Raw genomic sequence first — 13,593 nt, forward strand, 5'->3', positions numbered from 1 at the left:
CTACAACTCCGTTTTCCACGATCTACACGCAGGCATGAAAATGGAGTTTTCAGAAATCTCCACTTTGCCTGGAGTTTTCAAAGATATCCGTTTTCAGTGACTGAAACCTCCATTTATGTGTAAATGAGAGGTGCAACCGCATAAATAAATGAGCCATTCCACCGAATCGGTGCCATTTCCGTCCCTAGAAAATTATATGTATAAATGCACATAAAAAGTGCTTTAAAATTCATTTCCTTATTATGCAGAATGTCCTGCACATTGATCTGATTTCAAATTTAAGATATATAATTGTAAGGATTAATAAAAACTACCTAAAACACTGAAAAATAGCATGTGTTACCTGTCCCCGCACTCCATACTTAACTATGAAATATTATGATTAAAATCCTTCAGAAACAGTATTTCTTTTGCACTGTTGTGTGACTCCATATCCTATCCATGGTTTAAATATATATTTTTTTCATAAGAAATCCACAATATCTTAGTTAAAATACACATTTTAGTCGTGTCCCTGGGTTTTCACTCAGTCCTGTTACCCAAACATATTACCCCATCTGACAAATTTGGAACGTTCCATAAATTACATGCTCAACAGGAAGTTACATCAGTTGTGTCTTCTGAAGACCATGGGAAGACCAAAAGTTAGTTCTCTCATTTACTTTTCTGTATATTTGATTATTTTTTTTTAAACTTTGACTGATAAGGTCAATGTCAACATACTGTCCTGTTACTTAAATTATTTCTTAGATGATATTTGTTTATTTTAAAAATACAATTTTTTGGTAAATCACAAGAATGTGCTAAGTGTGGTCATGCTATTAGCGATGACGCCATGTGGCTTAATTCCATGTATTAGCTAATCCTAGGCTAAAAACTCAGTCCTGTTACTCATATAAAGAGTATGCAGCCATCTTTGGCTTCCAAACCTTGTAAAAAAAAAAAAATAACGCAGCCTGAGGTTGACCAATACACATTTTGAATAGTTAAATATGTGTGTTATTATAATCAGTGTTGAAAAGATATAACAAATTAAGTTTAATTTGGGAGCGGTACAACAAGCAAATGGCACCCATTCAGTGGAATGTCCCAAATATCCGTCTTCATAGATATCCGGCTACGTGTAAACGGGTTATATGTCTGAGGACCCTCCAGATCTACTCCTTTACCTCATAAACACAAGTAACAAAAGGCTTGACTAAACAGATATGTTTTTTATGATTAGAAACATAAAAACCCATATAATTTTGAAGAATATCCCTCAGTGATAGTTTCTTAGATTTCTTTCCTGATGAATGTCAGTGTTGTTACATTAACATTTAAGGGTTGTTTTACAATCAGGGTACAAAGTTTGTGTCACAGGGGTCCAAAATTCAAATTGATTCAAACTGGTTCTTGTACCAGAAGGTCCTGGGTTTGAGCCCCGGGGCTGGCGAGGGCCTTTCTGTGTGGAGTTTGCATGTTCTCCCCGTGTCCGTGTGGGTTTCCTCCGGGTGCTCCGGTTTCCCCCACAGTCCAAAGACATGCAGGTTAGGTTAACCGGTGACTCTAAATTGACCGTAGGTGTGAATGTGAGTGTGAATGGTTGTCTGTGTCTATGTGTCGGCCCTGTGATGACCTGGCGACTTGTCCGGGGTGTACCCCGCCTTTCGCCCGTAGTCAGCTGGGATAGGCTCCAGCTTGCCTGCAACCCTGTAGAACAGGATAAAGCGGCTAGAGATAATGAGATGAGATGAGATGGTTCTTGTACCAGTTTTTAATTGAAGGACAAGTTAAAGAACAGATTTCAGGTAATTTTTTGACATATGTGTATGGTAGTTTTGTGTAATCTGCTATAAGATGGGAGAAACAAATGAAGTGATTCTCGGAGAGGACTTTTTTTTGACAATTCAGAATCCACTACTTCCATAGTGCTTTTAAATATAAGGCTGTAAGCTTTGTGTTAGTTGTCTCTAATATTTATGTCCCAATATCTTGGCCACATTTTAAGATGAAAATAATCTCATCTCATCTCATCATCTCTAGCCGCTTTATCCTGTTCTACAGGGTCGCAGGCAAGCTGGAGCCTATCCCAGCTGACTACGGGCGAAAGGCGGGGTACACCCTGGACAAGTCGCCAGGTCATCACAGGGCTGACACATAGACACAGACAACCATTCACACATCTTCACATTCACACCTACGGTCAATTTAGAGTCACCAGTTAGCCTAACCTGCATGTCTTTGGACTGTGGGGGAAACCAGAGCACCCGGAGGAAACCCACGCGGACACGAGGAGAACATGCAAACTCCGCACAGAAAGGCCCTCGCCGGCCACGGGGCTCGAACCCGGACCTTCTTGCTGTGAGGCGACAGCGCTAACCACTACACCACCGTGCCGCCCATGAAAATAATCATTTTAGAAGATATGTTATTTTATATTGAAAAATTAGCTGTCTCGGACAGAGAGGACTTTTTTTTGACACAATTACATACTAATTTGATCAAAATAGTCTGAAAACTTACTGGCATTCAACAATAAAACTTAACGATGTTTCCAATGATATGGAACCAAATATTTGTTTTATGGTATAAAGAATGATTTAAGTGCATCCCTTTTGGAGCTACCTGTGGTCAAAAAAGCACTTTTTCTAAATGACACGAGTCATTTTGCTAAATATGACATATATTGCCATACATTCACCAAAAATAACGTTATCACCAATTTTTTTTTGCATGGTAAATAGAGCTATCACAGGGCTACAATAAACAACCAAGTTTATTTAGTCAAGCCTTTTGATATTGAAGATAATAAGTGTTAAATGTGATTTTTAGCTTGCGTACCCTGATTGTAAAACAACCCATAACATACATAACAGTCAATATTGTTATTTGTATATTATAAACACAACCGGAAATAGTGCCATTTCCCTTCTTGATTTGGTGGAAACGTGTGTTTCAGATAGAGGGCGTGGCGTCGCTCACCGGAAGTGAATACCGAAGTGGGCGTGGTTAAGAGCTCTCCTCAACAAAACCGTCTGTCATTCCAGTGTATTTACTGCGCGGATTTGAGGTTAAATGGTTGTGATCGGTGTAGATCAGACTGTCGTCTCTGATCTCTCAAAAATGTCCGCTGCGAGTCAAGCAGAGAGAGCTGTGCTGGTGAGGATATTTTATATTTCCTCTGTTTTGTTTGCTTCATCAGCTCTGTCTATCTCTCTATCTTGTCTATCTGTCTTGTTATTGCACTGATGATTGGACCCAGAGGTGCATGAGATCAATCACCCTGACAGTCCTGTTTCAAACAACATGCATTTGTTTTTAGTTGTCAGCATACAGACTTCATTGTATATCTACATTTAGCTTCATCTCAAAAGCATGTTGATTTTCCATATGCAGAAATTTCATTCAGTCATAATAATTCATCTCATCTCATCATCTCTAGCCGCTTTATCCTGTTCTACAGGGTCGCGGGCAAGCTGGAGCCTATCCCAGCTGACTACGGGCGAAAGGCGGGGTACACCCTGGACAAGTCGCCAGGTCATCACAGGGCTGACACATAGACACAGACAACCATTCACACATCTTCACATTCACACCTACGGTCAATTTAGAGTCACCAGTTAACCTAATCTGCATGTCTTTGGACTGTGGGGGAAACCGGAGCACCCGGAGGAAACCCACGGGGAGAACATGCAAACTCCACACAGAAAGGCCCTCGCCAGCCACAGGGCTCGAACCCGGACCTTCTTGCTGTGAGGCGACAGCGCTAACCACTACACCACCATCCCGCCCCTATCATAATAATTACCAAACACTTTTTTTTTTTTTTTTTTTTACATAAATGCTGAACATCTCTTGCTTTCTCACACAGGAGGAAGAGTTTAACTGGCTCCTTAAAGAGGAGGTTCATGCCGTGTTGAAACAGCTGCAGGAGATTTTGAAAGTAAGTGTAATTTATATCCAAATTCAACGAAAGGCTTATCCCTAGATTGACTCTCCTTTTTAAATGTCAGACATCGTATTAAACCTTTCGTTTTCATCATTTAGGAGGCTTTGAGACGTTTCTCAGTGCCTGCACCAGGAATGGAGGGTCAACTCAAACAAGAGAACTTCATTCTTGGCAGCTCAACGTAAGCAGTCTTGCGTCGTATGTTTGTATGTGTGGGGTTGAGTTTGAGTAGCATGTTCAGATGATATATCTAGTCAAAATTATGTTCACGCTTAAATGTTGGAAACCAATCGGATCGGTCGTGGAAGTTCGTCAATGGCGTACTGCTGCACCATCTGTAAGTAGACGTCTGACGTCACTGTCGGGGTGTCAAAAAAGTAGGGCCCAATTACGCCGGCAGCGGTCACGGCGCACCAGATGTTCAGGAGCAAAATAATCCAGTAGTGTTCAGATAATTTTGACTAACCCTGCTTTAAGACAGTTTGTGTCCTGTGTTCATAGATGCCGTGTTAACCTCAGCTGATTGGATAAAGTAAATCTGATCTGATACAGATCCAGGGTTTCGGATCAAGTCCAATAGCGACGCTCCATAAACTGTTAACAAGTTTGATAAATCCAGCGCAAGAGTAGCAGTTTAGATTGGCTACCACAAAAGTACGCAAAAATTGTGACAGGTGTTGAGAGAAAAACTTGAGAGAGTAATTCCTGATAAACATCCATATGGATATTCTGTACCCATACGAGTACATAATTTATTCTCTAACCTATTGCAGTGCATTGTGGGATTTCATGAGCCCACTGGATGTTGTCCTTCATGCCTTAGGCATAGCTACAAAACTGCAAAACTCTCCAGATCGTGCAGATCGACTGCATGGAACATGTATTTCTACAGAGTGGGCGTTTAAGCAAAGCTGCTTAGCCGCTGTAGTGATCATTATGATGACATAAGCCAGCAATTGGAATTCAAATTCCCCAACATTTTGTCAGGGTATTTCAATGGTTCAAGTTTAACACTGAAATCTGAAATGTAAAAAAAAAACAACAACCAGGTTTTAAAGAAAAATAAAAAGATGAAGAAACAGAAGAATGGTGGTGAAAGTTAGCCTCAGTATACAGCCTTAAAAAAAAAAAGCTAAAATAGTGGCTTTACTGTAGCAGCGGATATCAGTAGGACATTTTATACAAACAAAATGATCAGTATGTTATTCTGGTTTAGTGAGGAAACGTGCAAAATTCAGGGTCAGTAAAATGTTGCGGTAAAGAAAAAAGGTCATCGTATGTTAAAATGTAGACTAGGAGTAAAGCTGAATACGAACATATTGTTCAAATAATAACAGATGCAGATAGGAATATGAGGCACGTTTCAAAAAGAGAGATCGAGAAAGTCACGTGAGCAGGACATTTACTTTTATGTGGGTGCAAGCAAGCAGTCAGATACAGTGCTCAGCGTAAATGAGTCCACCCCGTTTGAAAAGTAACATTTTAAACAAATCTCTCAATGAACACAAACAATTTCCAAAATGTTGACAAGACAAAGTTTAATATAACATCTGTTTAACTTATAACGGGAAAGTAAGGTTAATAATATAACTTGGATTACACATTTTTCAGTTTTACTCAAATTAGGGTGGTGCAAAAATGAGTACACCCCACAACAAAAACTACTACATCTAGTACTTTGTATGGCCTCCATGATTTTTAATGACAGCACCAAGTCTTCTAGGCATGGAATGAACAAGTTGGCGACATTTTGCAACATCAGTCTTTTTCCATTCTTCAACAATGACCTCTTTTAGTGACTGGATGCTGGATGGAGAGTGATGCTCAACTTGTCTCTTCAGAATTCCCAAAAGAAAATAATTTCTTTCCACCACGAAGGTGAAGACTACAAGAAGATCAGCAAAGCTTTACTTATCAGTCAGAATACTGTAGCAAAAGTACAAAAATTTAAGAAAGATGGAACTGCAACCATCTCGCAGAGACGTCCAGGTCGTCCACGGAAGTTAACACCTCGACAGGAGCGTCTTCTGATGAGAAGGGTTGAGGAAAATCGGCATGCAAGTTCACTGCAGTTATCTAAAGAAGTAGAAAGCCAAACTGGGGTGACTATTTCTCGTGACACAATACAGCGTACACTGCAGAGGAATGGCATGCGTGGATGCCGCCCACGAAAGAAGCCTCTCCTAAAGCCCAAGGCAAGTTTATTTATATCGCACATTTCATACACAGTGGCAGTTCAATGTGCTTTACAGAAGTAAAAGCAAAACAGTAAACAATAGAAAATAAAATTACATAAAATAAATGGGGAAGAAAATTAATAAGAATTAAACAATAGTAAAAATAAAATAATAAAATGAGATAAAAGTTCAAAAAAAAAACCCAGCAGAATAAAATAGAATAAAAGTTAAGTAAAATTTAAAACATGGAGAGACTGTAAAAGTAAAGAGTTTAAAACATGTAGAGATGGCAATATTAATAATTTAGCAGAAAGCATCTGAAAACAGCTTGGTCTTTAACCTAGATTTGAAGCTGCCAACAGCAGGAGCATTTTTGATGTCCTCTGGCAGTTGGTTCCATAGCTGTACTGCATAGTAGCTAAAAGCTGCTTCACCACACTTTGTTTTAACAACAGGTTTTAACAGTAAATTTTTCTGCTGCGATCTGGTAGATCCCAGCACAAGGTAAAGCCCAGGCACAAAAAAGCCTGCCTCGAGTTTGCCAGGGCCCATGCTGACAAAGATGAAGACTACTGGGACTCTATACTCTGGAGTGATGAGACCAAGATAAATGTTTTTGGAACTGACGGCTTCAAAACTGTATGGCGTCGCAAAGGTGAGGAATACAAAGAAAAACGCATGGTGCCTACAGTGAAACATGGTGGTGGCAGTGTCCTTATGTGGGGCTGCATGAGTGCTGCTGGTGTCGGGGAGCTGCATTTCATTGATGGCATCATGAATTCACAGACGTATTGCTCTATACTGAAAGAGAAGATGCTACCATCACTCCGTACCCTTGGTCATCGTGCACTTTTCCAACGTGACTAAACACACATTGAAGGCCACTGTTGGATTTCTGAAGAACAGGGTGAAAGTGATTCAATGGCCAAGTATGTCTCCTGATCTGAACCCAATCGAACACCTATGGGGAATTCTGAAGAGACAAGTTGAGCATCACTCTCCATCCAGCATCCAGTCACTAAAAGAGGTCATTGTTGAAGAATGGAAAAAGATTGATGTTGCAAAATGTCGCCAACTTGTTCATTCCATGCCTAGAAGACTTGGTGCTGTCATTAAAAATCATGGAGGCCATACAAAGTACTAGATGGAGTAGTTTTTGTTGTGGGGTGTACTCATTTTTGCACCACCCTAATCTGAGTAAGACTGAAAAATGTGTAATCCAAGTTATATTATTAACCTTACTTTCACGTTATAAGTTAAACAGATGTTATATTAAACTTTGTCTTGTCAACATTTTGGAATGTTTAAAATGTTACTTTTCAAAGGGGGTGTACTCATTTACGCTGAGCACTGTATATAGTTAAAAAAAATATGAACATAGTGTTGATTCACCCATCAGGGCTCCTGTGGTTTAATTTAGGCTATTAATTTGCTTATATTTTGGGAAATGGAACCAACTAAAAATATTGGAAAAGATTGCAGGTAGAAACTAGCAGCATAACTACACAAGTAGGATTTAAAAAAAAAAAAAAAAAAAAAAAAAATTCCATGAACATCTTAAGTTGAGGTTGAGGATCTGAGCTCGAATTCACAGACTAGACTAACAGCGCTAACATTTCTAACTCCTCTTTTTTTTTTTTTTAAAAGAGTGTTTCCATGGGTTGTAGGATTCGTCGACGGTGTTGTCCAAAAGTCTGAGACCACACTGAAAATCTGGGTTTTTTATTTATTTTAATTGGAAATAAACAGAAGGTTTTGGTACTTTTTTAAATGTTTAAAACAAAAAAAATTAAATGTTCAAGATCTTGAACATTTAATACTCAAGATTCTGCACTATTTCTCAGTTCCTCTTTAAATGTAAGCAACTTTATGATCTTGACCGTGTTAACTGCTTTGTATAAAAAGTCAGGCTTTCCTAATGCCTAATTCTCTTGAATTAAGCATGTGATCAGATGACCTTTTGGTCTAAAATGGATCATAAGGTTTTGCATGCATGGAGTCCATGTGCACGATGTCATAGCAAAAAGAGGATATACCAAATACTGACAAACTCAGAAATTCGTTTGAATATTTTACAGATTCGACTTTCCATTCAGATTAATTAAAAATGAACGCAAAACAGAGTGTGGTCGGGGAGAGCGGGGAAACTTGGGACAAGTTTTCAGCTTTTGTAGATTGCGTGAAATGCTTTGCAGGTAGTTTCACATTGCTATTGCATGAGAGAGTATTTACTACACCATGAGACATTAATTTCTCAGCTTGTCACATATACTGGCCTTCTTGCTTCAGGGAAACATGGGACATTATGTTGGGAGACTTGGGACATCGTGAGGAGATATGGAACAAAAATGAAATGCCAAGGCACACAGGATTTCATTTTTATTTATTATCAAAACTTGCAACATATGAACTGTCTGAACACACAATGCTGGTACAGCTATTAAAAAAAAAAAAAAAAATGCCAGGTTTACCGTGGGTGGTAGAAATGGGCAGCTGGACTTGCTTGAAGATTCTTGAAAACGTTTCACCTCTCGTCCAAAAGGCTTCCTCAGTTCTGTCTGACTAATAGGGACAGACTAACACTCCCTATTAGTCAGACAGAACTGAGGAAGCCTTTTGGACGAGGGGTGAAACGTTTTCAAGAATCTTCAAGCAAGTCCAGTTGCCCATTTCTACCACCCACAGTTTACTATGACCTGGATGATTGAGAATCTTCACAGACATGCCAGTTTACCCAAAACCTGACTTGACAAAACAGTTCCATTCTCAAGAAGGAATTAAATGAGCTTAATCCTCATGTAGGTACATGCCCACATTTTAAATAAAAAAACTTTTTAAACAATTTCATATTTGTAAACCACAAGAAAAAACCTGCAACATGAACTGTCCCAACTCTCCCCGTCTGTCCATTTCGGAAAAAAAACTTAAATGTTTTTAAAGTGTAATAAATAATCCTATATATGGTAACTCTAGGCTACATACTTTTAATTCCTAACAAATCCTGAATTCACCAGCCTACATTACGCCATAGAATGGAGGTGGTCTGCGAAGTAGAAAATACACGTTTTGGTTGACAAAATATTGAACCGCACATACCGTGCTGCTTGGGACGGTTTGTATTCCCATAAATTATCAACCAGTTAGGTTTTAAGATTGCATCAGAAGTTATTGCCCCTTCAAGTAACCTACTTCCTTTGGTGCCACAAGTTCTCCCACTTAAAAAGATGAGAGAGGCCTGTAATTTATCATGGGTATACCTCAACTATGAGTGACAAAATGAGAAGAAGAAAAAAATCCAGAAAAATCACATTGTCTGATTTTTAAAGAATTTACTTGCAAATTATGGTGGAAAATAAGTATTTGGCCAATAACAAAAGTTCATCTCAATACTTTGTTACATACCCTTTGTTGGCAATGACAGAGGTCAAACGTTTTCTGCAAGTCTTCACAAGGTTTTCACACACTGTTGCTGGTATTTTGGCAAATTCCTCCATGCAGATCTCCTCTAGAGCAGTGATGTTTTGGGGCTGTCGCTGGGCAACACGGACTTTCAACTCCCTCCAAAGATTTTCTATGGGGTTGAGATCTGGAGACTGGCTCGGCCACTCCAGGACCTTGAAATGCTTCTTACGAAGCCACTCCTTCGTTGCCCAGGTGGTGTGTTTGGGATCATTGTCATGCTGAAAGACCCAGCCACGTTTCATCTTCAATGCCCTTGCTGATGGAAGGAGGTTTTCACTCAAAATCTCACGATACATGGCCCCATTCATTCTTTCCTTTACACAGATCAGTCGTCCTGGTCCCTTTGCAGAAAAACAGCCCCAAAGCATGATGTTTCTACCCCCATGCTTCACAGTAGGTATGGTGTTCTTTAGATGCAACTCAGCATTCTTTCTTGTCCAAACACAAGTTGAGTTTTTACCAAAAAGTTCTATTTTGGTTTCATCTGACCATATGACATTCTCCCAATCCTCTTCTGGATCATTCAAATGTTCTCTAGCAAACTTCAGACAGGCCTGGACATGTACTGGCTTAAGCAGGGGGACACGTCTGGCACTGCAGGATTTGAGTCCCTGGCGGCGTAGTGTGTTACTGATGGGAGCCTTTGTTACTTTGGTCCCAGCTTTCTGCAGGTCATTCACTAGGTCCCCCGTGTGGTTCTGGGATTTTTGCTCATCGTTCTTGTGATCATTTTGACCCCACGGGGTGAGATCTTGCGTGGAGCCCCAGATCAAGGGAGATTATCAGTGGTCTTGTATGTCTTCCATTTTCTAATAATTGCTCCCACAGTTGACTTCTTCACACCAAGCTGCTTACCTATTGCAGATTCAGTCTTCCCAGCCTGGTGCAGGTCTACAATTTTGTTTCTGGTGTCCTTTGACAGCTCTTTGGTCTTGGCCATAGTGGAGATTGGAGTGTGACTGTTTGAGGTTGTGGACAGGTGTCTTTTATACTGATAACGAGTTCAAACAGGTGCCATTAATACAGGTAACGAGTGGAGGACAGAGGAGCCTCTTAAAGAAGACGTTACAGGTCTGTGAGAGCCAGAAATCTTGCTTGTTTGTAGGTGACCAAATACTTATTTTACCGAGAAATTTTCCAATTAATTCATTAAAAATCCTACAATGTGATTTCCTGGATTCTTTCCCCCCATTCTGTCTCTCATAGTTGAAGTGTACCTATGATGAAAATTACAGGCCTCTCTCATCTTTTTAAGTGGGAGAACTTGCACAATTGGTGGCTTACTGAATACTTTTTTGCCCCACTGTGTGTGTGTGTGTGTGTGTGTGTATATAATATATATATATATATATATATATATATATATATATATATATCCTTCTCACCCCCGGTGGGGGGGAGGTATCCATGTCATCCTCAAGCTCAGGTCCTCTACCAGAGGCCTGGGAGTTTGAAGGTTCTGCGCAGTATCTTCGATGTTCCTAGGACTGCGCTCTTCTGAACTGAGGCTTCAGATGTTGTTCCTGGGATTTGCTGGAGCCACTCTCCCAGTTTGGGGGTTACTGCCCCAAGTGCCCCCACTACCACGGGGACCACGCAACCCTTGACCTTCCACATCCGTTCCAGCTGCTCTTTCAACCCTTGATACTTCTCAAGTTTCTCATGTTCCTTCTTCCTGATGTTGGCGTCAGCTGGGATCGCCACATCTATCACCACCACCCTCTTCTGCTCTTTGTCCACCACCACTATGTCCGGTTGGTTAGCCAGGATCTGTTTGTCAGTCTGGAAGCTGAAGTCCCACAGAACTTTGGCCCTGTTGTTCTCAGCCACCTTCTGTGGTATGGCCCATTGGGACTTGGGTACTTCTATTCCATACTGGTTGCAGATGTTCCTGTGTACTATCCCAGCCACTTGGTTGTGCCTCTCCATGTACACTGATCCAGCTAGCATCTTACACCCTGCTACTATGTGCTGGACTGTTTCAGGGGCTTCTTTGCACAGTCTGCATCTTGGGTCTGATCTACTCTGGTAGATCCTGGCCTCTATGGCTCTTGTGCTTATGGCCTGTTCTTGTGCTGCCATGATTAGTGCCTCTGTGCTGTCTGTCAGTCCTGCATTATCCAGCCACTGGTAGGATTTCTTGATATTAGCCACTTCCTCTATCTGACGGTGGTACATGCCATGTAGGGGTTTGTCCCTCCAGGTTGTCTGTTCCTCCTCCTCCTCCTCCTCTGCACTCTCATCAGGGTTCTGCTGCCTGAGATATTCACTTAGCAGTTCATCCTTTGGGGCCATCTTTCTGATGTATTCTCGGATTTTCAATGTTTCATCCTGGACCGTGGTCTTGACGCTCACTAGCCCTCGGCCTCCCTCTTTCCGCTTAGTGTATAGTCTCAGGGTGCTGGACTTGGGGTGGAACCCTCCATGCATGGTGAGGAGCTTTCTAGTCTTGATATCTGTGGCTTCTATCTCCTCCTTTGGCCAGTTTATGATGCCAGCGGGGTATCTGATGACTGGTAGTGCGTACATGTTGATGGCTCGGACCTTGTTCTTACCATTCAGCTGACTTTTCAGGACCTGCCTTACTCTCTGGAGGTATTTGGCTGTGGTTGACTTCCTTGTGGCCTCTTCATGGTTTCCATTAGCCTGTGAGATGCCAAGGTACTTGTAGCTGTCTTGGATATCACCTATGTTGCCCTCTGGTAGGTCAATCCCCTCAGTCCGGATCATCTTGCCTCTCTTTGAGACCATCCGGCCACACTTGTCCAATCCGAATGACATCCCTATGTCATCGCTGTAGATCCGGGTGGTGTGGATCAGCGAGTCTATTTCTCGCTCATTCCTGGCATACAGCTTGATGTCATCCATGTAGAGCAGGTGGCTGATTGTTGCCCCACTGCGGAATCGGTACCCGTAGCCGCTCTTCTTGATGATCCGACTGAGGGGGTTCAGGCCTATGCAGAACAGCAGTGGTGATGGCGCATCTCCTTGGTATATGCCGCACTTGATGTTGACTTGGGCAATGGGTTTTGAGTTGGCCTCTAGGGTTGTCTTCCACATTTCCATTGAGTTCTGGATGAAGGTCCTTAGGTTCCTGTTGATCTTATACAGTTCCAGACATTCCAGTATCCATGTGTGTGGCATTGAGTCGTAGGCTTTCTTGTAGTCAATCCAGGCAGTGCACAGGTTGGTCTGTCTCTTCTTACAGTCTCGGGCGACTGTTCTATCGACCAGTAGCTGGTGCTTGGCTCCTCTGGTGTTACTGCCAATCCCTTTCTCTGCCTCGCTCATGTATTGAGCCACATGCTTACTCATTTTTGCCGTAATGATGCCTGACAGGGCCTTCCATGTTGTGCAGAGACAGGTAATTGGCCGGTAGTTGGATGGGATGGGTCCCTTCTGGGGGTCCTTCATGATTAGGACTGTCCTGCCTTGGGTTAGCCATTCTGGGTGGGTCCCATCCCTCAGCAGCTGGTTCATCTGTGCTGCTAGGCGTTCATGGAGTGCAGTTAGCTTCTTCAGCCAGTACGTATGGATCATATCGGGGCCTGGTGCTGTCCAGCTCTTCATCTTTGACACCCTTTCTTGGACATCTGCCATTGAGATGGTTACTGGTTCTTGTTCTGGGAGGTTGCTGTGGTCAGCTCTTAGGTCCACTAACCATTGGGCATCGGTGTTGTGTGATGCCTTTCTTTCCCATATGTCTTTCCAGTATTTTTCCACCTCAGCTCTTGGTGGGTCTGACCGGTTGTTGTTTCCCTGCCACTGAGAGTACACCTTGGCTGGTTCAGTGGAGAACAGCTTGTTTATTCTCCTGGCCTCTCCCTCCTTGGTGTATCTCTTCAACCGGGTGGTCAGAGCTGTTAGTCGCTGTTTGGCAGTTTCGAGTGCCTCTGGTATAGAGAGTGAGTTGTACTTCCTGGGTGCCCCTTTATTCACCATGTTCCCTTTCTGTAGTTCAGCTAGCTGGCTAACTTCTCTCTGTGCTGCCTAAAAAAGGCACTCTCTAATGTATTTTTTTTT

The 13,593-nt window shown here is 41.8% G+C and overlaps 1 protein-coding gene across 1 annotated transcript in view; it reads left to right on the forward strand.

Moving 5' to 3' along the window:
- Nucleotides 1-2,990: 2,990 nt before the first annotated feature.
- The window catches only part of rogdi (rogdi atypical leucine zipper), a 38,626-nt gene continuing 28,023 nt past the window's right edge, over nt 2,991-13,593 (forward strand). The window contains exons 1-3 of the mRNA XM_060901316.1: nt 2,991-3,141; nt 3,854-3,925; nt 4,030-4,112. Of these exons, the coding sequence (XP_060757299.1) occupies nt 3,058-3,141; nt 3,854-3,925; nt 4,030-4,112 (239 nt within the window). The 5' untranslated portion in view covers nt 2,991-3,057. The remainder of the gene's footprint in view (nt 3,142-3,853; nt 3,926-4,029; nt 4,113-13,593) is intronic.

The sequence above is a fragment of the Neoarius graeffei genome, chromosome 20, assembly GCF_027579695.1.
Source record: "Neoarius graeffei isolate fNeoGra1 chromosome 20, fNeoGra1.pri, whole genome shotgun sequence".
In the NCBI taxonomy this organism is placed as follows: domain Eukaryota; kingdom Metazoa; phylum Chordata; class Actinopteri; order Siluriformes; family Ariidae; genus Neoarius; species Neoarius graeffei.